Below are 27,752 nucleotides of genomic sequence, written 5' to 3'. Positions count from 1 at the left end.
GAATTGACCCCCTTCTGACTTTCTTACATACTGGGTCTTCATCTATTTATGGAACATATTCTACTCATCTCCAAGCCAAATATATTTTATATGACTATACCACCTGTTTCTTCATCATATTCTAACCCACACACTTACTCCACCAATATCTGGTTTTAATAGGCTTGGACACTATCCAAACTTTGCTTTTCTTTATGCTGTTGTATGTCAACCAATGTTTTATTGACATTTACCATTACATTTCTGTAAGCAATATGGAGTTACAATCTTGATAAAACCAAAATGAATTTTTAATATAATATGGTCCTAACAATCTCTACTTTATGACACCTTTTTCTTGCTTTCTATTGTGTTTTTCAACAACTAAAATTACATTTGCTCAATTACAGTTATTAAAAAAAGGATAAAAATGAATAAAATGGCTATATGCAAATGGTGGCTTTAGAATTATATCATACCTCACTTTCAAGGAAGAAATCCAGCAGCTTCCTTAACAGAATTGCATTTTGCTCAGCACCTTTTGTCTTCTGTGAACTTACTCCTTTGACAACTGGGATTAGACACCTGCAATTTATACAAAAGAGTGAATCTGATATTCACCAAATATTTTCTGCAGATGAATCTTCCAAGTGGATGTGTTTTAAATTACACTGATTAATCAATAAATGTTCATTGAAAGTTACATTTACTGCTTCATGAATATGCATCTGCTTACTGTCTTCTTCATTATTTATTTGTAACACCTCTGACAACTTGAGCAAAGGAAAATAAGACTGTAGTCCTTAACAGCCAGTCAGGACTTACATTTCACTGTCTAACCTACTCTGAGAAAAAAAATAAAAAGTCCCATTGGCTGATATGGTTAACAGTTCTAATATTCATGTCCAGTTCACAATATCCGTTTAAAAAAAATTTACACATTAGTAGAGCTGCTTGCTGGCAATAAATTTAATCATATTTCTATAATTACAAAGATGATCTGGAAAAATGTTTTTCATTTAGTTTCACCAATGTATCCACTGTTTATTTGACCATAACGTTGTCATTACCTAGGATAACAATACCTACATTGTTGGATTTGGAAAAAAGCTAGGTTTTCTTCTGGTAATATTGTTATGCAAAAATTATTTTATTTTCTATGAAATATAGAAACAAAGATTTGTAAAAAAATAAATAAAATAAAATTGTAATTTTCTGTTTGACCAGTGTTATTTAAAAAAAAAAATACTTTTACTGCAAAAAAAAGCTATACATTTTATTCTATAATTTTTCCCATTTAAAATTACACTAAAATGATGGTTTTTGGTATAAGGATTTACAAAGATATTTGCAAATGAAAACGTGGATTTGTTTAAATTTTGTGCATTTTCATGTTCTGCAACATTAAAATAAAGTAACAAACAAAATTAAAGAAAACAAAAAAAATTCATATCAATGGGAAAAAGTAGAAAAATAATAGCTAAGGGGAGAGGGGAGGAAAGAGTTAATTAGGGCCAACCTAGCTGTTTGCAAGAAATGTAGTCAGCATTTGGGCACCCTTTAAACAGTTACATTTGTTGTCACAGAAGAGTCATAACAAATTTAAAGCAATTTATTTTGCTGCTTGGGGGTCCATTCATAAATCAGTGGTAAAGCCATACTGCTACAAATAAGGAAAACATTACTGCACATTTAAAACGCAAAAGTTGAGTGTTACACATTTCCATTGAGCTCCTGTGAGTTCAAGACCCCAAAACAAGGGGATGCAAATAAAAATGAATAACAAAAAACCTGGCAAAATTATGTGAAACACTTTCTCCCATTCTCTCTCCAGTTACAATTCCACAGGGCACCATGGGCTCCATACCACTGCCTGCATTTTATAAATGGGGCATAAAATGCAGTCCCCAATATGGAATAAACCTGCAGAATGGAAAATAAATATCCATATCTGTTCCCTGTCCTAAATGACTCAATTAGTATTCGTTTAGAAAGCATGTAAGCTTGGTATGTCTCCTCTAATCCTAAACAAAAATAATGTCCACAAATGATAATTATAGTTATTAAGCTTTGTGAAAAGTTGAACCTTTGTAAATCTCTCGACACAAAATGTATTGGGGTTAATTTACTAAAGGCAAATAGACTGTGCACTCTGCAAGAGCAGTTGCTCCAGAGCTTATTAAATGAGGGGAAGCTCTGCTGAGTTCAATCTAATCATTTGCAAGCGAAAATGCTGTTTTTTCCTTGCATGTGATTGGGTATTCTTTGCAAAGTAAAGCTTTACCTCATTTACTAAGCTCTGGAGCAACTGTGCTTTGCAAGGTGCAAGGTCTATTTGTCTTTAGTAAATCAACCCCATTGATTTGGGGTTTTTTTTCATAGAGAACCAGACCCAATCAGTATGCATCTGTAAGTACTTTAACAGGTAAAGTCATTTGAAAAGAAACCTTATGTCAGTAAAGCATATTTCTACCAATATTTTGGCACAATTCCAGCATGCCTTAATTTGACACTTGAAAAAATATATTCTGCATCCCTTGCTTGTGTGAACTTTTTAAATATAGGGGTTCCCGATTGTGGCCCTGGACATGACCAAAGGGCCAGGGCGATACATAATATTAGGCAACTCTAGTGCTACAGAAGACTAAAAGATAATTCAGAGACTGTGGACATGCCACAAGCATGGCTGGAGACTGAAGGTTAAGGTGCTTTTTACATGAGCTTCATCAGTTTCATTCCATAAACTGATAAAAAAAAATGCATGAAATCTAAATCTTTTTACATCAGTTTATTCATTCATCTTCAGTTCAGTTTACATCAGTATACATCTGTTTTTCACATGTCCATGTTTTAGTTGTTGAATAAAACAGTAAGAGCTTTTCTTACCTAAAAGCAGATGTAAATGGAAAAGATGGAAAAGATGTATACAGACGACATCGGTTTATATCCATTTATAGCAGAGAAAATGCAAAAAGACACAAACGGTTTCATTTTTTTCTAGATTCATGAACGGGTTCAGATGTGAGCGGATGTAAACAGACTTCCATTTACTTCTGCCCTCTCACAGACATACATTGCAGTTAAGTCTGGATCTTAAAGACGAATGTGAAAGGGGCCAAACTGCAGAAAAGGTGTATCAAGAGACACGTGACACACTGATGGTATGTTACATGCTGCTCAAGATCACTACCATTACTTTCCCTTTACAAATCATTGATCTCACTGCTCCATACAGTCCCCATATAAACTGCTGTTATCACGTTTGATGGTCCCAACAGCAAGATCCATTATAGAAGATAAAATAAAATACAGAAAAAGAGATACAGAAATGGACAGCAAAAAAAAAATAAAGTGTTCAAGAAAAAAGCAAACTATTTCACTGGCAGAAACCAATCTAATATACACTCACCAGCCACTTTGTTAGGCACAAATTGCTAGTGCCAAGAAAATATCCCCCACACCATTACACCTCCACCACCAGCCTGAACTGTTGATACAAGGCCAGATGAATCCATGCTTTCATGTTGTTTGCGCCAAATTCTGACCCTACCATCTGAATGTCGCAGCAACCAGTCTGTCCATTCTCCTCTGACATCAACAAGGCATTTTCGTCCACACAACTGCAGCTCACTGGATATTTCCTTACCATTCTCCATAAACCCTAGAGATGGTTTTGTGTACAAATCACAGTAGACCAGCAGTTTTTTAAATACTCAGACCAATCCGTCTGGCACTAATACTCATGCCACGTTCAAAGTCAATTAAATTCCCTTTCTTCTCCATTCTGATGCTCGGTTTGAACTTCAGCAAGTCATCTTCACCACGTTTCTGCCATGTGATTGGCTGATTAGCTGAACAGGTGTACCTAATAAAGTGAGTGTATATTGTTCCTTCATTTGTCTGTGATCTGGTTCTGGTAGTAGAAAGGGGGTTATGGATGTGCGGGTGCTACAGTATTTGGGGACAGTTCTTGTAGTTCACATACTGTAAGGTGATACACTTTCTCTTACCCCTTTATTAACGTGACTCCTTTATTTGACTTTATGAATTTAGAAATATACATTATCAGTTAAATGAGAAGGACCTGAAAATGATATAATTCAACTAATAAACTCAGAACAAAATGAATTCAGATTTTGAAAGATGTATCCATTTTCAGATTAGTGATTGTAAAATTCAAGATACAAAATGTGGATTTAAATTACCTCGTGTACAAAAACTCTCCAGCTGCTGTTGCCAGTGGCCTGTGAGTAGCATATACAAACTGGTACAACATCTCACAATCTTCACTCCCAAACAGATCTTCACAGTTTCTGCAATACAATAAACCAGACCCTATTCTGTGAGGTCAGTCTCATTCCAGCACAACAAAGGACAACAAATTTATTGTACAAATGCACAATTAAAGCGATTCTTCACTTTGTGTAAAGTACTACTGGTAGTGCCAGAAGGACAACAATACCTCTGGTACAGAGAGATTTTTTCATTACCCTTAATAAGAAGTGATTTTATACTTCTACTGTGTATGTAGTGCTATTTAAAAATTGATCAATTAATACAAGTATCATTATTACAGAATGTGACTAGAGATATTCAGATGCAAATACACAAAAGATATTATTATTATTATCATCAAATCTAACATGTTCTTTAAATTACAGCATTTTTTTATAACGCATATACCTTCTTTATATCTAATAAAGATACATTTTTTTTTTTTGAGGAACTGTGGGTGGACAGATCCTATGTACTTATGACTAACCAAACTAGAATCACCAAAAAGTTTATAGAGTGCAGATCTTGTACACATAGATCTAATGTGAACTTTAAGTAGACTCAAAAAGTGGAGATTTGCCAAAAAATATAAAAAAAGGAGATTTTCTAACTTATACAGAACACCTAGAAAGGTTAAAGCATATATAAATAAAAAAAATTAATATATTGCAGCCCAACAGTCCTTATATGTGGTGGCTGCATTAGTGTTCTGAAAGTGGAAGCAGTGGATCCACTTGTCAGCTTGTAATAGCTTCTACACACAGAGCCTGATGCTTCATAGGCAAAAGGTAGAATCAAAATAACAAAAATCAGCTGGTTATTTCTTAATGGACATGAGGTTAGCTGTGTGCTTGAAAATAGTAAAATAGTGAAAGGTTGTAATTTAATTTTATATTTCTATAATTAGATCTAAAACTTCCGCTTCTTACTTTTGAAGAAAAGGTGTTTTTGAATCAAACAAGTAGGAATAACATACTGTATAACATTAATAAGCAGTCATCTGATGGTTCCACTGACATTGATCACTTGCTATTATCTGTCATTAAAGATGCCAGATGTTATTATTGATGTAAAAAACATATTCTGAATTAATATAAATTGTTATTTAAAAGAGAGATTTGTTTCTCATTATTGCTTTAACTGGGCTATACTACTGATTAAATATCTGACAGTTCTGCCATATGTGGAAAACATGTCATTCCTGACAACTGGTGACAATCCATTGCATGATGGGCAGCCATTAAACTCTACAATGTAAAAGTGAGACCATGGCTATAGCCAAGCTGCTATGTCAGTAATGATGTGGAACTGTCTCCTTTTCCCTGAAAGACTAGGTGACGGCTCTGCATGATCCATCACTCGGTCTACAATCCCCTCGCAATATGTATGAAATAACTGGGGCTCCTTAACACTAGCAGGGAAATAATTCAAATAATTTAACAGCAAATTATTATTGTTATTAAGTAATGCAAATCATAGTTCTGCTTAATTTGATATAAATAAATATTTTTTGTGACATTCTGACACCAAAAATGTAGGGCAAGCCTATCCCTGCTACTCCTGAATGCTGTTAGAAGTAACAGGTAGTACTGTCAGAGTGCTCCTCAACCGACATACAAGTGCCCTAAGGAGAAATGCACCTGCAGATTACATTAAAATTCTGCTGACTTATTATAGTGTCTGTGCCATGCTGACCTGCATCATGTACCAACCTTTCCATCATTATCTTCCAATGCTCCCATGAGCTTCCATTCATTTATGCGTTTAAAATGTGTCAATATTTCAAGATTATGCGTTGAATAAAGTTGTTTTGGTTATTTTGAAAAGTATAGTTCTCAAACTATTTAGGGTAGGTTCACTCTACCTTCAGAGAAAAAAAAAACACATTCTGTTCCTCATACTACGAGGAAGTGCGAACGGGGCACATAGAACACCATTCTTTTCTGAGTGCCTTTTGCAGAGAGCTGCATTTTTCTTATGCAGAAATGCGCAGCTCTTCAATGAAGTGTAAACCGTCCCTTAAACAATTGGTAATACTGTGGGTCTAACTTTATATGACAGTGCAATGACTACAGCAGGGGCGGACTGACAACTCATGGGGCCCCCGGGCAATAGGGGATCATGGGGCCCCTGTGTCCTTGCCCAAACTCAAAAAAGCCTATGAAAAAGGTACCGGGGGCATCTCATGGGGCCCCCTACTGACCCCGGGCCCTCGGGCAGCGCCCGAGTTTCCAAATGGTCAGTCCGCCCCTGGACTACAGTATATATAGCAGTATCCCACAGCAGACTTCAGTGCTGTCACATGAGAAAAACAATTGTTCTTTTATTGATTACTGCACTACCTGATTTCAAAGTCCTAAAAAATTCCTGTTCAGCGTCATATGCAATGAAGTAACACACAACTCAGCCAAAACAGAGCTACCTGCCATAAAAAAACAAAAGGCTAAAACGGGTTTTTCAGTAGTGTCTAAAAATCAGGTAATTACTATATAAAGAAAGTCATGAATGTTTTGTAGGATTAGATATACAGTAATATTATAGATTTATATTAAGTAACAAATGAACTTTAGTGATAAATATGCCTAAAGATATACCTAAAATCACCAATAAACCAGGCACTGCATTAACAAACACGAAAAATAAATATCCCAGAGAAATTCACAGAAATTTCACATATGCTATACCAGGGCATGAAATTTCCACTCGCCTGCTCGCATTGGTGAGTGGAAATTATGGTGGGGAAGAGTGTGTCCCCAGGGCCGTCTTGCTGAGCAGGCTCGGAGCTCAGGGCCAGATCTGTCACTGGCACTGGGAGCCGTCAGACTGCTCAATAGTTGAGCAAAATGAAAGCAAAGGAAGGAATGTGTGCTGTGCTCTCTGCCTCCCCCTAGAGTGCAGTACCCGGCTCTGTGAGTGAAGGTAACGATATACTGCAAATTTTTTATAGGGCTGTGTGTGAGTGTATATGTGTGTGTGTGTACATGTATCTGTGTGTGTGTTTGTGTGTGTACATGTGTCTGCGTGTATGTACATGTATGTGTGTGTACATGTGTGTGTGTGTACATCTGTCTGTGTGCATGTACGTGTGTGTGTTTGTGTGTATGTACATGTGTCTGTGTGTATGTACATATCTGTGTATGTATGTACATGTTTCTGTGCATGTGTATTTCTGTGTATGTACATGTGTCTGTGTGTATGTGTGTGTGTACAGGTGTCTCTGTTTGTGTGTGTGTGTGTGTATGTACATGTGTCTGTATGTAAACCTACATGTATGCGTGGTTTGGTCAGGTTCAGGATTATGTGGTTATTATGGATGGTAGAGTATGGGGCATTTGAGGTATTGCTGGGTTGGATAGTAGGTAAGATATGCTTGGTAGAGTTATGGTTTTGTGAGTGAAAGATTATGGGGGGTTATGGTTGTACGCGGTGCATGGTCTAAGTATGATGGAGTGTTTAGGGGGACATTGGAGGCCCTGATGTAATGTGAGGGGACTCTGGGAACCCTGATGTAATTTGGGTAACAGTTAACAGTGTCATTTCATGAAATAATTTACGAGGGCGTATTTAGGGGTGGAATTAGGGGTGTAGCAGGGTAGGGGTTGGGTGGGGCAACTGGTGGCGAGTAACTCTTAAGGCCTGGCTAGTAGTTCAGGACTAGAAATTTTAAGCCCTGTGCTATACATATGCACACACATATTTTTACACACAAACACACTTGTTTCAGTTAGTAGCATGCAGCATCAAAAAGCATGATCGTAAACACAACAATAACAATAAGCAGAGGGGTAAGACCTGTGACCCTCAATGGACTCCAAGAAAATAATTTATAGTGAGTACAAAAATATTATTTTCTCTCTCATGCATTGAAGGACATAGGAAGTTATATACTGTGAGGTCCAAAAGCAGCCCAACTGTGGGATGGGAAACAGCAACAATCACTAACAGATCCAACAAATACAGACTCTTGGGACTGTATGCAACCCAAGAGATCCCTAAGGCTCGAATCGGACACAGGATGAGGCTGAATGCCCTGCTTGACAGGGGAACCTACCAACCTGCCGAGATTGTCGGGACAGATAACAAGAGTGATTTACTAAGGGAGAACCCTAATCAAGTATAAACAACAACCTACAAAGGGTGAGAAAGTGACTTTTGAGTCCAACAGAGGATTTGATCCCTGAAGCCAGCATGACTAAAGGTATAAGGTGCATGGAAAGCACCCACAAAAAGGGTAGGCAAGAGTTGGAAGTTGAAACCTAATCATAAACTGGTAAGATGGACTGGAACCCTGATAGAGATGAGGTTGAAGCTAGACACATTCATCAGTAAGCAAGAGGCACCTCTGGGGGCCCTCTAGGCAGCCAGCCTAAGAGTAATTTTGCTAAAAATAAAAACTGTCCTGCCTATATTTTTTACCAGAAAGAATCAAAGTGATATGAATGCTCTTGTCTCCCCTAATCCAATGAAGCAGCAATATCCATGGAATAAGGAACAGAAATCTTCTCAGTACAAGTGCTAAGGCAACAGCTAACTTGTTACCAAAACAGGATCTGGAAAGTGACTAACATGGAGCCATTGCCCAAAGGTAACTTCCGGGCTGGCCTTGCCACATAAAATTATGTAGGGTCCGGATACAGCATTCCACAGCTAAGTTGAGGAAAGGACAATCCAGAAGATGGCAACATAGGGACTACTGCTCAAGCAGAGATGGAGCAAAGAATCTTCATAAAAAAGTAGAAGAAAAATCAAAGAAAGAAGCTAGCAAAAATGGTTATACTTCTACCAGCAGAACTGAAGAAAAGAAGTCCATTCTCTGAGGAAACTAGCATTTTGGGTAGAGGGGGGACTTTTAGCTTTTGCACAGCCTTACCCTTTAATATTTCATCTTTGATCATGCATCACTATTGTCCTCATGTAGTCTTATAAAACTAATCCATGCAAGTAAATCAAAATATATGCCCAATCATGCCCTTTAGCAATATTTATTCTAAAAATCCAAGTTTAGTTGCCAATTGCCTATTCACATTTCAAACCATCTATGACTAATAAATATTGCACCTACTGTAAATAGATACTGTACCTAAAAGGGCCTTAATGACTAAAGATTACATTAAAAGTACACTTTAGTAACAGAATGCCATTCAAAATTAATTTCAAAACCACAAAGTAATGAACTCCAATTTGATTGCAATGCCCACATGAATTAAATTATTTTTCCTGGGTATTTAAAACATTATAATGGAATACAAGAAATCAATTCACTATTTTAAGATAATTTGATGATTTTAAAATAATATTTAGTATATGGGCACTTTTTAAACCAAATTCAGGGGCCTCTGTATAGGGCTACTGCATGATTACAATAAGGGACAGGAGCTTGATATAGGAAATATCCTTCCATTTTTGGAGCAGATGGGAAAAAAGGTGATTTTCTTGATTATCATGAGTCTAGAAGCCTATGCAGATTAAAATGAATAAATGCAAAAGTAGATACAAAACTTATCAGTCAACTACATAACTTGAACCTAGGCTAGGTGAGGTGCTGCCCTCTAGTGGCATATATATATATATATATATATATATATATATATATATATATATATATATATATATATATATATATATATATATATCAATGACACATACTGTATTAGCTTTCCATGTATTCATTTCTAGCAAATGATGAAAATACATGTTTCCTTCAGCCAAATGTGGCCAATAGCTAAAGATAGTCATGCAATAGTTTTAGTCTTAAACACTTTGGTTACTTGAGTATTCATGTCAATGCTATGGGGTTGGGGAGAGAAGGGAAGTGCAAGATTGTATAACTGTTAGATCACTATTTTTCCCCAGTGTCTTCTGGCCAGTGGTCTATGCTAGCCTTTTTCAACCAGGGTGCCCAGGCACCCTGGAGTGCTTTCAGGTTTCTTCAGAGGTGCCATGATAAAATGCCTAAAAACAGCCCAAACATAGTACACAATTCAGCCTTTTGGTTACACAAAGCCACAGGTTTTCATTGGGCACCATTACAACCTTGTAGCAACTGGCGTCTCAACAACCAATGACGTAATCAGTTGGTAAGGAGGACATCGGGTGCCTGCACAGCATCCTTGTTTGCCCCATCCATCATTCCTTGGGTCACATTAGCTAAGTGAGGGAGAAGAGAAACAATTGACTACTAGACAGTACCAGTGTGCAAAGGTGTATTTGCTTTAGAAAAATCACCTCTGATGTTGGGTGTTCTACATTTGTGGATGTTGCTGTAATATGTAAAACTATTAGTTTACATTTTTACATTTTAGAATGGGGTGCCTTGAGATTGTGCATCATTTTAATGGATGCCTTGACTGAAAAATGGTTGAGAAACGCTGGTCTATGCAGGGCCCATAGAAAATCTACAGCAATCCAGCCAGACTGGGCAATGATCATTTCATATCATTCTAAAAGATTTATAAGGAACTGCCAGGACTAAATAATAAATTGTAATGCTACTTAACAAGTAATCAGTTTGAACATTTCCAGAAGGTTAGGAGTCATGGATTCATCAGGTGTCCGGATGTGGAACAATGCCAGGTTTCTGAAATTGGTTTGTGCAGGGTACAATTAATACATCCAATAATTCAGTAATCTATGACAGTTACTGTAGTCAAGTCAGAAAAAGATTAAAACAAATACAGTATACTACTATGGGTTGCTGCTCTTGGCCTACATTCACTCCACCCTGTACTACCTTTTAAAGAATACAATTTTAGATCTGTCCAGCCACAGGCTAAACAATATATCCTGCACGCTTCTTTCTCAGGTATTTGAGAACAGGTCTTTGAAGTCCTTTGCCGTTCTACAGTCTCAATTTGCTTTTCCTCCCTTTATACTATTACTACCAATTGCAACATGCTATTCAAGCCCAGGGTGAAACAACTGTTTGGTTGCAGTCTCCTACTCCAATTTTTATAATGATGCAAAACACTACTTCTATCAAGGGTTTTATTTCTCAATGCTTTGCTATGTTGCTGCTTAATATTCTTGCTGGGTACCCTATAAAAGTAGATGCACTCTGAACCAAGGATGTAGGCACCTTTGAAGAGAAGCAGTGGGAGGAGGCCTTGCAGGCTGTTCAGGAGAGTTCCCTAAATGCGAAGCAGAAGCGGATGCAATTTTATATTCTCCTTAGAGTGTATTATACTCCTTCTAAACAATTTCAAATGGTTTGTATGCTTTATATTTTTTTCATTGTTTTACTTTTCTTATTATTTTTTTATTTTTTATTTTATTTAATATTATTATTATTTTATTTATTTATTTAATTTGTTTTATATATTTTTTTTTTCATTGTTTTACTTTTCTTATTATTTTTTATTTTCTATTTTTTATATATTTTTTTTTTTATATTTGCTTTATATTTTTTTCATTGTTTTACTTTTCTTATTTTTTTTTTTTTTTTTTTTTTTAATTTAAAATACATTTTTATTTTTATTCTTTCATTATTTCGCAGAGAGTATTAAAGATAATTGGAATATATGGTGATTTGTATTTATATTTATGAGGAATTTTGTTTCATTGTTTTAATTGCGGATTCGCAGAGAGTATTAAAGATAATTGGAATATATGGTGATTTGTATTTATATTTATGAGGAATTTTGTTTCATTGTTTTAATTGCGGATCATTGTCTTGTATTTAAGTTGTGAAGGGTTCTCACGCTGAGTATATAGAGGATGAGGTAAGATCAGAGGGTGGGTACTTTGTATGGTAATTATAATGGTTTAATGATCAGGTGTGGTAGTGGGAGGTAGTTTCTATTAATTTGCATAGGAGATGGATGAGAGCTCTCCCTAACGGTAAAAGATGGCCAGATACTGAAGGTGGTGTCTTGAAAACGCCCTGTGGGTGGGGTGAAATGCATTGATGCACTTCTGGTCTGCCGTCTTCTTGGCCTACGTCACTTCCGGTATTTGGAACGCACGCCGACTTTTGCGGTTAAAGCAGCCATTTTTGAGGTGGAAAGCTGGTCATCCTCTACAGTGATCCTTAAAGCGTGAGATCCCTATATTTACAATTTGGAAACTTGTTCCTTTGAAGCCTTTGAGGCTATTAAACAAGGCCTGTTATTTTATTGAAACATGTGAGTGTCCTTATTCTATCGATTTTATATGGTATTGAGTGGCAGTATTACACTATGTAGCCTTTCTTTCCTTGCACACTATTGAGGATTCCATGGAGAAGAAGAGTGGAGTTGATTGTTGTATCTAAGCAGGGTGAAGGCAATTTGAGTTCCTCCTGAGGGGCTATAGGATCCCTTCTATCCTATGAGGCTTATTACTCACCTCCATCTGGTGAGTGCGGTCAATATTATTTTTCACGTGGTGATTAGGTGGAAGCACATTTTGGAACATTGTTTTGAAAATCCTTTTGGGAAAATAAGGACTTATGTTTGAAATATTATATATATATTTTTGCACGGACATTTATTTATTTGTGTTTATTTTTATGTATTTAATTTTTGCGCTGTTTTTTGTGTTATTTATTATTGGTGGTTGTCACTGGTGCACAGCTGCATAATTGTATACTTTCTTTGATTGGCGCTGGGATTTGTTTAGTTAATTTCAAATGGTTATTCTACAGAACCCCTTTGTACTAAATGCAGTAGAGACCCTGCAGACCTCGTCCAATTATTATGGTGATGCCTGAAACGTCACCTGTATCGGTCAGAGTTTATTCATTTACTTAATAGTGTGTTCCAGGTGTCCATCCAAAACGATCCCAAGCATTGTGTCTTGGGGATCTTGGACAATTGCAGAAGTTTTTCAAGAAGGCCATCCTTGCTCACTGGGAATTCAATAACATACCCACATACATCTATCAAAATAGGGGTTGCCCCAACATGTTTGAAACGATATGGGCCCCGTGGTTGGATACCCCAGGTCTCAGTCTATTAGATTTATGCAGGCCATAGACGGACCGTTCATCAGCCGAATTTTCAGCCGATAAACGAAAAATCGGTCGGCCCCGTTGCCGATGCTGCCACCAATGTCCGCGAAAAACGGACAGCATGACCAATAAAATTAAACAAGAAGTTCCGCGAAAAACGGCCAACGTGCTAGCCCCACTAAAGGCGTGAATATCGGCCGATTTTACGTGCGGATGAACAATCGGCCAATAAACGACCCATCTATGGCCTGCATTAGTCTAGGCTCTTCTAGTTTACTTTATTGTAGCCCACTCGTATTGTTTGGTGAAGGGTAAGTAAAGTATTTATTTCCTTTAAGTTGATTATTGTCCTCCTATGTGGAACAGTGTTAGTATTTTGGTTATTTTTTTAGTGTTTTGGTTATTTTACTTGTGGTATGTGCAGTGTCAATGCTCTTTACACCTTCTTATACCTGATGACATAATGTTAACGCACTTGAATATGGTATGTCCTGCAAATGTACTATTTTGCTTTCTATGCCTTTTTGGTTTGTTGACAATAAACACCTTTTTGATTTTAAAGAAACGCAATATATCCTGCCATCTAGCACAAAAATCAGGATAGGAAAAAGTGTGTGTCATTATAACTGGCAACGACATTCAGTTTACAAAATATCAAGCTAATAAAATCTACATACTGACTTTGGCGTCAAAAAAACACAACCACTGTTGTTATCATAAATGATGAAAAACAACTTTGGTTTTGTTTTTTTTTTACCTAAAAAAATACAAATTAGCTATAACTTTATCACCACTGACAGGTTAAGTGAATAATAATGATTATCTCAATAAAATGACATCTGAAAGTTGGTGTGATATATTAAGCAGCCTGTAAACATGTTGTCCCTGAAGTTGATGTATTGAAAGCAGAAAAAATGGGCATAGTTTGTTGTGTATGGGGCTGCATAGTTGCAGACTGTTTAGAGTGTCCATGCTGACCACAGCCAAAAGCTCATACAATGGGCATGTGAGCATCAGAACTGGATCACAGAGCAATGGAAGAAGGTGGCCTCTTCTGCTGAATCATGTTTTCTTCTACATTATATGAATGGCAAGGTATGTGTGCACCGCTTACCTGGGGAAAAGATAGTACAAGGATGCAGTATGGAGAAAGCAAGCCAGTGCAAGCAATGCCTTTGGCAGTTTTCTGCTGGGAAACCTTTGGTCCTGCCATTCATGTGAATGTTACTTTAACATGTACTAACCTACCTAAATATTGTTGCTGACCAAGTACACCCCTTCATGCAAACGGTATTCCCTGATGGAAGTATCTTCTTTCAGCAGGAAAATGCGCCCTGCGATACTGCAAAAATGGTTCAAAAATGGCTTGAGAAGCACAACAAGTTGAAGGTGTTGACTTGGCTTAAAAAAAAATCTCCAGATCTCAATCTAATCAATCACTCGTGGGATATGCTGGAAAAACAAGTCCATACCACGGAGGCTCCACATCAAAACTTACAGGATTTAAAGGATCTGTTACTGACGGCTTGGTGCCAGATAGCACAACATACCTTGATGGGTCAGAGCTGTTTTGGTAGCAAAAGGGGCTGTTTTGGCTGCAAAAAGAGGACCTACTCAATATTAGGTGGGTGTGTGCACTTTAAATACATCTTTGGGTGTTTTTGACTGATCCATTATTAGAAGAGAGCAAAAAACAACCAACCATACGATTTCCAGGCTGACAAGTCACTTCTAGTACATACAACGCCAGGCAGATGACAATCTGTTATTAATGAGTATAGACTCTAAAAAGTACTAGCTTTTACAAAGTACAGAAACTCTCCTGATTATCAATTTTCAGTCAACATTTCTGATACACTGACAGATCCTTACAAACACTGTTGAAGAATACTACAATTTTCTCACTTCAGTACAAATACTACAATTTTCTCACTTCAGTACAAGGACCTGAACCTTTGATATAGAAGCTCATGTTTGAGGACACTATTCTTTGTACAGTAGAATTTGTACCACAAACAAAAACAAATATCAGATATGTAAGGCTCCATTCACATCTGAACATAGCATTTTTTCACACGTTTTTATGCGCGTTTGCAAACATTTGTGCGCAACTTGTTCAGGCGTTTTTGGGCTTTTTGAGTTCTGGCGTTTTTGTATTAGCCAATACAGAAAAATTTAATCTGTGACATCAATTGTTTGCATGTTTTGCCATGCCAGAAAAAACACTCTTGGTTGAGCGACAAAACACACAAAAGAACATGAAAATGTGCGATTTGTGCATTTCCATGTATTTCTATAGGTCTGAAAATGCGCCAAAAAACACAGCAATCTGCCTGAATGGAGCTACAAAAATAGCTCCAAAACTTTTTGTCAGACATTTTGCTTCAGGCGACTTGGAATGGAGATGAGGAACCATCTCCATAGAGTAATATTGATTTTTTTTCTCCCTGAATATTTTGGAGCTTCAAGCTTAGCACTACATAATGATCAGGTGTGAATGGGGCCTAAGGATCATCATCAATGAACAGCTGTAGTAAAAATACACAAATGCTAAACATATATAGTAAATAAAATATGTACTTTGACATGTGAACAAGTAGCCTCATTGCTTGAACAGACACTTCCTGATCTTTGTCCAAAGTCATTGATACAACGCGATCCTAGGAAACAAAAATAGACAGACTAAATATATATATATAGGAATTATTTAATCAAGCAGTGCAAAAAATATATAAGCTAACAGTGCTGGTAGAGAACAAGCAAGGTATGCTCTGGTGCCGTTTCCCTTTATGAGCAAATAGCTATGGTAAGGACAAGGTGAACAAAAAGCAGGGTAAATACAGAAAAAAATATAATGGGGTTGATTTACCAAAACTGAAGAGTGCAAAATCTGATTGAGCTGTGAATGGCTGCCAATCAGCTTCTAACTTCAGCTTGTTCAGTTAGGCTTTGACAAAAAAAAAAAAACTTAAGCTGACTGGTTTCTATACTGAGCTGAACCAGATTTTTCACTCCCCAGTTTTAGTAAATGAACCCTAAAGTTTGCCTGTTCTTTGCAGTGATGAAGGGTTAGAACCTCTGTCAGTTTTTCAATGCTGAGAGATTTACCCTCAGTTCTTGCAAAAGTAACCGGGGATCAAAGGAACAGGACATGATGGGAAATCTCTTGAGACAGCATCAGACACAATTGGCATTAGAACAGTTGTGAAGATTCAAAGCATCTAAGAAGTTTTAATGCTGTCTGGGCCTTCCTATCCAAAAGACCACCTTTCCTCCTATTTCTTGTCCTGGTCACAAATAAAAGTGGGAGGAAATCTTCCCAACAAAGTCACAAACTGAAATAAAGTATCTTGTGCAGTAAAATTTTGAATTGTCATGTGTACATTGTGGAATGCCAGGCAAAATTATTATTTCTAGTTTTGAATAGCCTAGGAAAGGTGTTAGGATTTTATGGCTGTCTTTATCTCCATTACAGAGATTTCCCCTCACTTCCTTTTCTGGAGTCACAGAAGGAAGTGAGAGGCCGTGTCCCCAAAGGGAGAGAAGTCCCACATTTGGCAGTTATAAAAACAGCTGTCCCATTTGGCAGATCTCCCACTCTACTCCTTTTCTGGTGGCAGATGTAAACTTTTGAATTTCCATTCACTTTCTGTTCCAGGGACAATGATCATCAATACTGAAATCAGAGTGAATCTCCTAAATGGGAACCCAAAGAGCAAGAAAAGCAATGCAGAATTTGTAATTCCCTAAAAATTCTACCCAAACTTGGGGAATAAAAAAAGTTCTAGCCATATACTACTTTAAACAAAACATAAATGATTTACCTTAAACCTTGCAGTGAAAAGATCCATTTTGGAAACAAGATCTTTTTTCTCATAAAGTCCCTGCAGAGCAATAAGACTTTTCAAGCGTACATCTGGAATCTAAATGGTAACATAAAAAGAAAAATAAAGAGAAGGAAAATCTAATGTGATACAGCACAAGTAAACATGAATCATTTATGTGACATATGACATAGAAAACAGAATAAATGTAAATGAAAAAGGTATAGCCCCCCATACTTGCTTTCTATGTAACATGAGCAGCATGTTATGCAAACTCTAATCCACGTCACCCATAAATGCTACAGTTACCCACCTCTGGCGTAATGCATTTCTACCAATTTGAACTCATCAGCCATACACCAATGTAGGTTGCAAAAACAATAATTTGTGGAGATCCGCTTTAATATATGTACTTAAATGCAAGCACTGCCAGTACCTGGATTTCACCTGGTATTGGTCCCCTGCAGTCCCTGTATAATATAGCTGGATTGTGAGCAGAAGGAGCCAATCAATTTATGCTGCTGGTTTATTGAGGCTTTTAGGATGACAAAGCAGAATGACAGAGAGATAAGCTCAACACTATGTGGTTAATTTACAAAAACTAGAGAGTGCAAAATCTGGTGCAGCTCTGCATGGTAACCAATCAGTTTCTAACTTCAGTTTGTTGAATTAAGCTTTGACAAAAAAAATGGAAAGCTGATTGGTTTCTATGCAGAGCTGCACCAGATTTTGCACTCTCCAGTTGTAGTAAACCAACCACTGTGCTGCTCTCCTTTCACTATCCAGTCACACAGTGGGATGAATCAAGGATGACCTGGGCTCAGACAAAGTGGGTTGATTGCTGATGCTGATCAAACTAAGGGCGTCTCATGGCAGAAAAAAAGTGCTCCTGGGAATACTCTGGTTTAAAAAGGTGAAAACTGCAGCAAAATCTGGTTTTGTCTTTATGTTTTAATGGGCTATTCATATTTACTGAAGAAGATAGAGGTGGATGACCACACACCCAATAAAAAAAATCCAATTTCTGTATTTCAACCATTTAAAATCTTGACAGCAGCAAAACAAACAGGGAACACGTATGATGTGTTTCATGTCACAGAGGCGTAATCATAACTTTAGGTTACGATTAAGCCTCTGTGAGGTGAAACACAACAACCGTGTTCCCTGTGAGTTTTGCTGCTGTCAAGATTTTAAATTGTTGAAATAAAGAAATTGTATTTTTATCAGGTGTGTGGTCATCCACCTCTATCTTCTTCAGTGTTCTTGGAATGAGCCAGCCATGCACCCCTATTTCTAAGGGCACTATTGTACTGGACAGACCTGGAGCAGTGCATTTGTTTCTTGATCTATTCATATTTACAGCATCTTGTTATTTTTAATAGAAATCTGCTAAAAGTGTTATTGCAGCTTGAAGTATTAAGGAATAAATCTATTCAAACATGGTATATTACTTATAGGTAGATGCTGGGGTGTTCAAAATAATCCTATGAAAAAAAGTTTGGCCACTCAAGTCCTAGTAAGAAAGAGTTGTATGCATATATTGTGACCTGCTGAAATTCATTCAGCCCTGAAAATAATATATTAGGTCTACCAATACCCATCAGTTTAATGATTTTCACCCTTACCTTATCATACAGCATCCACCCAACATACTTCAAGTAACTATCATTCAGGTAGGTTGGAGGGTACATTTTCATCCATATTCCCAGTTCTTCTATGCACATAGCTCTAATATCCGGAACCACGTCTCTAACAACAAAACCATCAGTTTATAATATATTGCCTTTTTTTACCTTAATTCAGAAGCTCAACAGCATACATACTAAGTTATCATGACTACATCATAAACCAAGAAGTCAGAGATAAATGTCATTTAAACTGATTCTGATTGAGGGTGTTGTCAAAATGGACATAACATTAAAGAGGTAGTAAAGTCCACTTTGTGATGTTTACCTACAGGTAAGCTTATAATAAAGTTTACCTGTAGGTAAAATGAATATCTCCTAAATGTGCACTGTTTAGGAGATATTAACTCTTTTTGACAGCCGGCGCATGCACTCTGAAGGAACGACCTACCCGTGCCATTCCCTCAGAGCACTGTGCCGTGGCCCGTGACTCCCGTGCACATGCTCGGAAGTGACGTCATTGTGGCTCAGCCATTCAAGTTGCTGCAGCCTGCAAGCTCAGAAGGAAGACCAGGTGAAGATGTAAGCCCTGTTAGCGGTGACAGCACACCGCTGGAGGGCTTCATTCCAAGGTATGTATTTCATAATGTGCTAGTATGAGATGCATACTAGTACATTATGCAATTGCCTTGCAGGGGTTTTTTTGTTTGTTTTTTTTAAAGCCATGGTTTACTGCCGCTTTAAGTTCACATGATCATTTTAAACAAAAAAAAACTAACAATCTGGAATGTACCGAATTGCTCTTTCAAAAAAGATATTTTGGCTTATAAAAAAAATGTTCATATTATTATAACTGCTACATACAAACATATATGCAAGCATCAGTGGATTAGAGTCCGAGACTGAACACACTGATGGTGCATTGGTGTAAGAGGTGCAGGCAACCAGCACAGCTTGTGACTATTGAGCACAGCCTACTTCAGTTTGTTTTTATATATTTTTTTTCATTTTAACACAGCAAAAAGAATAAAAACAGAAGTAGTTTTAACTATACATTTAATGAAATGCAGGTTTCCCAAAACATTGTGCTTGGTGACTTTGCTCATAGCTATAAACATCTTCCTATGAAACAGTGAGCAGCCACTTGCTTTTCCTACCGCTTTGCAAAGCAGTTCCCTAATTTTAGGGTTGTAATTACTCCAAATCTAGTTTATACATTTACATAAAACTTTAACTGGCCCATATCCTGCATTAATATGTTTGAAAAATAAGAGCAAAACATGTGCTGCTCACTTACCGATAACGTTGCAAAACAGTTCCTTTAAATAATGCATCCATCATGTCTTCAACTTCTTGATGCTTTTGTTGCAACTAGGAAATAAAGACCAACACATTCTGAAGAAAGAGAAAAGGGAGAAAAACAGGGGAAGGAGAAGGGAAGAAGAAAGGAATGGTTCCTCCAAGATGTAAAAAAAATCACAAGATTTTTATATAAAGATATACAGCGAGAGGAATACAGTATACAATTAATAACTAAGCACAAAATTAGGTCACATGGGAGCCAACCTTCTTCCTTTTCTTGTCCAGTTGTTCAAGTGTTGGGTTGGTCCTCCTCAAAGACACACGTTTCTTCTCCACCATGTACAGCCTCTCAGAATTATCTTTACTAATATCCAGATTTAGAATAACTTTTATCAGTGCAGTCAGCAACTTAACAGCTGAATTAGAAAAAATGAAGCTTAATCACTACAAAACGAATAGTGAAGTATTTCATTATCACCTGAAGAAAACCATGAACCTCAAAAATGAAAAAAAAAAGCTATAAATACATGAAAAAGAAAACACTATACATGATAATAGGTTTCAAGCAGGAAAAGAGGCAAAATTTTATACCAGCAATCTTTCTTCATATACTGAATATATAGTGTATGTATATATATTTCTGTGTGTGTATGTATGTATGTATGTATGTATATATATATACACACACACACACACACATATATATGTATATACATACATACACACACACACTGAATATACAGTGTATGTATATACAGTGCTCAGCATAAATGAGTATACCCCAACAGATTTGTCAGAAAACCTTTACTTTCCTTTCAGAATCCACATTTTCTATGGGACACTATACTACAAAATACTCCCACAAATGCAGGCCATTGATTGCAAACAAGATTTGTAAATTTGCACACACAAAAAAGTAATTTTCCTAACAAATTCATTCAAGACCATGTTGCAAAAATGAATACACCCCAATGAAAGTCTTAGGAGCAAAGCTAAATTTTAGACAACAAAATCCTAATTTACAAGAATTCAACTACAGGTCTAATTATTCATTAAACAGGTGTCCAGCAGACAGCTGATTATAAAAGAGCGCTACGTAACAAAAAAAACTCCTTCCCATTTCATGCTGTTAGCAATGGCACCACATGGAAGAGAAACGTCAAAAGGCCTGAGAAAAAAAATAATTTCTTTGCACAAGAAAGGTGAAGGCTACTTATCAATCAGAATACTGTAGGAAAAGTGATACAAAAGATTTTACAAAGATGGAACTGCAACCATCTCACAGAGACATCCAGGTCGTCCACGAAAGTTAACACCTCGACAGGAGCATCTTCTGATGAGAAGGGTTGAAGAAAATCACCATGCATGTTCACTGCAGTTAGCTAAAGAAGTAGAAAGCCACACTGGGGTGATTGTTTCCTGTGATACAATAGGATGTACCAGGGGCAGACTGACCATTCGAGCACTCGGGCACTGCCCGAGGGCCCAGGGTCAGTAGGTGGCCCCATGAAATGCCCCTGATACCTTTTATAGACTTTTTTGGGTGTGCTTTGAGTGTGGGCAAGGACACAGGGGCCCCATGATCCCCTATTGCCCGGGGGCCCCATGAGTTGTCAGTCCGCCCCTGGTATGTACACTGCAGAAAAATGACATGCATGGGTGTCGTCCACGAAGGAAGCCTCTCCTACAGCCCATGCACAAAAAGCCCACCTAGAATTTTTTCAGGGCCCGTGCTGAAAAAGAAGACGACCACTTGGACTCTGTACTCTGGAGTGATGAGACCAAGATAAATGTTTTTGGAACTGATGGCTTCAAAACTGTTTGGCGTTGCAAAAGTGAGGAGTACAAAGAAAAATCCATGGTGCCTGCAGTGAAACATGGTGGTGGCAGTGTCCTTCTGTGGGGCTGCATGCATGCTGCTGGTGTCAGGGAGCTGCATTTCATTGATGGTATCATGAATTCACAGATGTACTTCTCTATATTGAAAGAGAAGATGCTACCATCACTCTGTGCCCTCGATCGTCCTGCACTTTTCCAACATGACAATGATACAAAACACACATCTAAGGCCACTGTTGCATTTCTGAAGAAGAACAGGGTGAAAGTGATTCATTTGCCAAGTATGTCTCCTGATCTGAACCCAACTGAACACCTATGGGGAATTCTGAAGAGACAAGTTGAGTATCTCTCCATCCAGCATCCAGGCTCTAAAAGAGGTAGTTCTTAAAGAATCAAAAAAGATAGATGCTGCAATATGTCGCCAACTTGTTCATTCCATGCCTAGAAGACTTGGTGCTGTCCTTACAAATCATGGAGGTCATACAAAACACTAGATGTAATAGTTTTTGTTGTGGGGTGTATTCATTTTTCCATCAACTAATTTGAGTAAAACTGAAGATTTTATAATCCAAGCTATATTATTAACCTTACTTTCATGCAAATGTTCTATAAAACTCAATTTTGTCAAAATTCTGGAAATTGTTCTTGTGTTCACTGAGATATTGATAAAAATCTTACTTTTCAAAAGGGGTGTACTCATTTATGCTGAGCACTGTATTATTTATATATATATATATATATATATATATATATATACATACATATACACACACATCTCAGGGAGCCACGCACTGATAAGGATTGGGATTACGTCAACAACCAGCCTACAGGGCTCCAAACACCACTGCATACACAGTTCAATTTCCAACAGGGATCAGGAGCAACTCTCTAATTTAAAGGATAATTCTTTATTCCAGTAGTATCCCGTTACATAACACAATGAACCATTAAGTCTGAAAGACAGTTTCAGGTGTCCCTGCCCTTCCTCATGTTCATCTGAGCTCGAAAGGGCAGAAATGCCCGCAAATGTCTGTAAACATCTGTGGATGATAATTCTGTATGTTTTTTGTGTATGGATGTTTTTGTTTTCCATATCTAACTTAGGTGCATCTAGAAGATTTCCATGCACTAGCACGCACTTCTATATCTGCCTAAGAGGGGGACCGCCATGATCTAGGTGATAGATCACTGGCAGTCAAATGGTCATATACCTTTTCTTCTACAATACATGATCAACAGTTACCATAACCACATTCCCACAACTAAGCATAGCTTAAACCAGGGTTTAAAATTTTGAATCCAGACTTACTAGCCAGTCACAAAACTTACTCTCCACCAGTTGCCTCTCCCAACCTTGCCCAGGTCCGCCCCCAATCCCACCCCCGGCCCAGCCCAAACCTCACCCCCGGCCTGCCCCCAATCACGCCCCCTTAAAGCTTATGAAATTACATTTTTCTTTAGAATAGTCCAAAATATAAAACTGTACACAGTAATGTATATCCCAGCTCCCCTGTACTCCATTATAGTGATATGACATGTATACAGTAATGTATATCCCAGCTCCCCTGTACTCCATTATAGTGATATGACATGTATACAGTAATGTGTATCCCAGCTCCCCTGTACTCCATTATATTGATATGACATGTATACAGTAATGTATATCCCGGCTCCCCTGTACTCCATTATATTGATATGACATGTATACAGTAATGTATATCCCAGCTCCCCTGTACTCCATTATATTGATATGACATGTACACAGTAATGTATATCCCAGCTCCCCTGTACTCCATTATAGTGATATGACGTGTACACAGTAATGTATATCCCAGCTCCCCTGTACTCCATTATAGTGATATGACGTGTACACAGTAATGTATATCCCAGCTCCCCTGTACTCCATTATAGTGATATGACGTGTATACAGTAATGTATATCCCCCCTCCCCTGTACTCCATTATAGTGGTATGACGTGTATACAGTAATGTATATCCCAGCTCCCCTGTACTCCATTATAGTGATATGACGTGTACACAGTAATGTATATCCCAGCTCCCCTGTACTCCATTATAGTGATATGACGTGTACACAGTAATGTATATCCCACCTCCCCTGTACTCCATTATAGTGATATGACATGTATACAGTAATGTATATCCCCCCTCCCCTGTACTCCATTATAGTGGTATGACGTGTATACAGTAATGTATATCCCAGCTCCCCTGTACTCCATTATAGTGATATGACGTGTACACAGTAATGTATATCCCAGCTCCCCTGTACTCCATTATAGTGATATGACGTGTACACAGTAATGTATATCCCACCTCCCCTGTACTCCATTATAGTGATATGACATGTATACAGTAATGTATATCCCCCCTCCCCTGTACTCCATTATAGTGATATGACGTGTACACAGTAATGTATATCCCAGCTCCCCTGTACTCCATTATAGTGATATGACGTGTATACAGTAATGTATACCCCAGCTCCCCTGTACTCCATTATAGTGATATGACATGTATACAGTAATGTATATCCCAGCTCCCCTGTACTCCATTATATTGATATGACATGTATACAGTAATGTATATCCCAGCTCCCCTGTACTCCATTATATTGATATGACATGTATACAGTAATGTATATCCCAGCTCACCTGTACTCCATTATAGTGATATGACATGTTGTATACAGTACTATACTGTCCCCCCGAGTCCCCTGCGGTGGTGGAGAGGGTGTCTCCTCTAAGCGGAGGAGAGTGGACCTCTCCTGCACCTGTCCCCTCTTCTGTGCCGCAGAAGCCGGAAACCGGAAGTTGTAAACCGGAACTCGGCTTCACAATGAGGCTTGGAGTGCAGGTGCAGTCGCTCCATGCTTCATCTGTGCTCACCGCTCGCAGCCGCTCGCCACAGAGGAATTTCTCCTCGCATTTGGTGAGCGGGCGAGCGGCTTTTTCAAGCCCTGGCTTAAACAATACCAATTTCTTATGCAGCTACATAACTCAAGTTAGCTGTTGTACAAGCCGTAACTTGCAAATAAGAGACAAAGAAAGTTGTGTAGTGAACACCCACCTGACAATGTGCTGGTGTGCCGGAATGCTCTAACACATGAATCTGTCAGTCCAAGGAGTAGTGATATTATGGTGTTGAACAGATAACCATCATATAACACACTGTACTGACACTGTTGGACCAAAACTGATGTAAATTCACAGAAGTTCGATCGAAATTTTTTCCAGTATGATCCATGTCTGATCAAAGGATAATCTTCATTGTCCTGTAATAGACAGAGGTGTAGGCAAGCGATGAAATTACATTTTTCCTATCATGACAATACTGCATTAAGAGAAGCAACAAGCAAAAAAAAAAACCATGACGCAGGAAGCTACAATGGTCTAGGGTCAATTTTATTTAATTTAGGTTTATAAGTTTTTAACCAATACTTTATGTCTTTTTTATATACACAATCTTTGTTTTACAAGTAAACATTTAATACCACATAAATGATTCCCAAAGCTAAGTCCTCATGCACACTGGGCGTTTTAAAAACACCAGTAGCATTATCTGTATAAAGTCACATTAAAAACGCAAGTTTTTCCAAATTTTTTAGCGTTTTTGCATTCGCATTTTTCCGCGTTTGCGTTTTTTACAAACACACAAAAAAAAACATTTTGGCTCATAAAAATGCCCAAAACACCAGTTTGCCACATTTTACAGCTTTTTGCCATGTTTACCAGCATTGGAGCATATTTACAGCTAAAAAACTCCTCTAGAAACTCCACCAGTTCTGTATTATTTCTAGCCAAAAAATGTCCCTGCCAAAAAAACAGCCTTGTGTAGGTCTACAATCTTGTCCCTGACATCCTTGGACAGCTCTTTGGTCTTGCTATGGTGGAGAGTTTGGAATCTGATTGTTTGATTGCTCCTGTGGACAGGTGTCTTTATACAGGTAACAACATGAGATTAGCAACACTCCCTTTAAGAGACTGCTTCTAATCTCAGCTTGTTACCTGTATGAAAGACACCTGGTAGCCAGAAATCCTGCTGAATGATGGGGATCAAATACTTATTTCCCTCATGAACATGCAAATCAGTGCTTAATTTGTAAGACATGCATTTATTTTCAATTTTTTGTTGCTATTTGTCTCTCAGTGTTACAATACACCTACCATTCAATTTTTAGACTGATCATTTCTTTGTGAGTGGGCAAACATTTCCTTCATACTTATTTCCTTCACTGTACCTCATCCACAGGAGGTTTACTTCTTTGTGAGTGTATTTGAATGTTTGAACGGATTTTTAGATTGCATTATTTCCAAAATGATATGTCAGCATTCACTTCCTGTAGTCCACCTCTCAGAAGCCTTCACTTCCTTGTTGCATCACAGAATAGGGTGTGATAGGGCATGTTCACCACTCTGGACCACACCTCCCTCATTACAGTACTATCTGTCTCCCGTCAGCTAAGTAGTACAAGGATCTGTCTGATTTAATACCAACTGAATAGATTGTTCAGGTGTGTCCTATTCCATAGTTCTGGTAAAACTAAAGGAAATTGTACAAAGATTGTACAATCAGATTGCATAGTGTATAGCAATATTTATACAAATACATAGGAGGGAGTGGATGGAAACACTCAGTTGGTAAGCTCCGTTCACATCTCCACATAGTGAAGACTCACATTCCCGCATGCATTTATTTTGGGTGTTTTGCAGCGTTTTCACTTGTCACACATAGGGCAGTCCATTCACTTGAATCACCCCAGAGAAGCTCCAGAACTTTTTTGGAGCGGGTCACTTTGCATTACTGTAGTTTTTGATGTGTTTGGCACACCTGGGGTGCCTTTAACAAGTAATGACAACACAAAATCAATGCACATTTGCAGAATGTTTCTGAAAGGCAGGCAAAGCGTGCATTTTGTGTGCAGTCTGCCATGCGTTCGGAAACATACAGATGTGAATGGAGCCTCCTTGTTGTGTGTAAATGCACCATTTCAGACCCCATTCACACCAAGAGTAGCGGGAGTGCATGTTTTTGAGCTCGTTCTTCCAGTGACAGACATAAGGCAGCCCATTGATTTCAATGGACTGCGCTACACGTGGCAAAGTAGCTCAAAAGACATTTTGGCATGGTGTGTTACACGTTTTGCTGCATTTCTCGCCTGTATGCTTGTTTCTGTGTTTGGTGTGCCAGTTAATGACAGTAATTTTAGGTGTATAAAGGTGGCCATACACTATACAATCTGATTGTACAATCACTCTACCTCTAGATTTACCAAAACTATATAATAGGAGAACACACTGTCAATCCAATCACTCTATATCCAATCAAGCTGGCCCTTGCACTACATCAGGGTGTCCTGTGGGCTGCATGCAGCCTGAGCCTATCTGAAGGGACGCTGGGGTAGCCAAGTACATGCACGTGGGCAGAGATCCCAGGGATGCTGTGAAAAAAAAAGTTGATGAGTGAAGGGTGTGTGCTAATGAGATCAGTGCAGGATGTGTGTGCTAATGAGATCAGTGCAGGATGTGTGTGCTAATGAGATCAGCTAGTAATCTGCTTCCAGGGGTACCACTGGCTACTCTGCTGACATTCCAGGAATTTAAAAAGCTTTCTAAGAAATTTACCAAGGGCTAAGGTAAGGCCTTGTTCTTCAGATCAAAGAGAGCTGAGGTACATTAATGGTATATTGGTGCATAGGGGAGCTGGATTTTATTAAAAAAAAAAAAAGTGAACTTAGCCTTTAAATCTCTGACTGAAAAAAATAACAATATTAAAAAAATGGAAACACATTTTTGACCCTGAACATTTAAAAAAGCCAATATATATTCTTTTGAGGGAGAAGCAGAGCAAAAAAAACTTACATTTTAGCAAATCCTTTTTCAGAAACATAATTAATTTTTTTTAAAGTACTGTACAATAAACTAAAGTAAGTCATTTATCTGACTTTGTCAATACAGTGTGCCCAAATGCC

The 27,752-nt window shown here is 37.9% G+C and overlaps 1 protein-coding gene across 5 annotated transcripts in view; it reads right to left on the bottom strand.

The window, feature by feature from the left end:
* The window catches only part of LOC149449247 (cohesin subunit SA-2-like), a 168,892-nt gene that overhangs the window by 120,851 nt on the left and 20,289 nt on the right, over window positions 1-27,752 (bottom strand). For all 5 annotated transcript variants that reach the window (XM_089693530.1, XM_089693528.1, XM_089693529.1 and 2 more), the window contains exons 8-15: window positions 24,851-25,055; window positions 20,196-20,347; window positions 19,927-20,000; window positions 18,630-18,753; window positions 17,005-17,103; window positions 15,761-15,840; window positions 4,185-4,292; window positions 459-564 (exon numbers count right to left, since the gene is read on the bottom strand). In XM_089693530.1, the coding sequence (XP_089549656.1) occupies window positions 459-564; window positions 4,185-4,292; window positions 15,761-15,840; window positions 17,005-17,103; window positions 18,630-18,753; window positions 19,927-20,000; window positions 20,196-20,347; window positions 24,851-25,055 (948 nt within the window). The remainder of the gene's footprint in view (window positions 1-458; window positions 565-4,184; window positions 4,293-15,760; window positions 15,841-17,004; window positions 17,104-18,629; window positions 18,754-19,926; window positions 20,001-20,195; window positions 20,348-24,850; window positions 25,056-27,752) is intronic.

The sequence above is a fragment of the Staurois parvus genome, unplaced genomic scaffold, assembly GCF_062004578.1.
Source record: "Staurois parvus isolate SC_StPar_1 unplaced genomic scaffold, SC_StPar_1.0 ptg000634l, whole genome shotgun sequence".
NCBI lineage: Eukaryota > Metazoa > Chordata > Amphibia > Anura > Ranidae > Staurois > Staurois parvus.
This window is presented reverse-complemented; position numbering and strand designations above follow the sequence as displayed.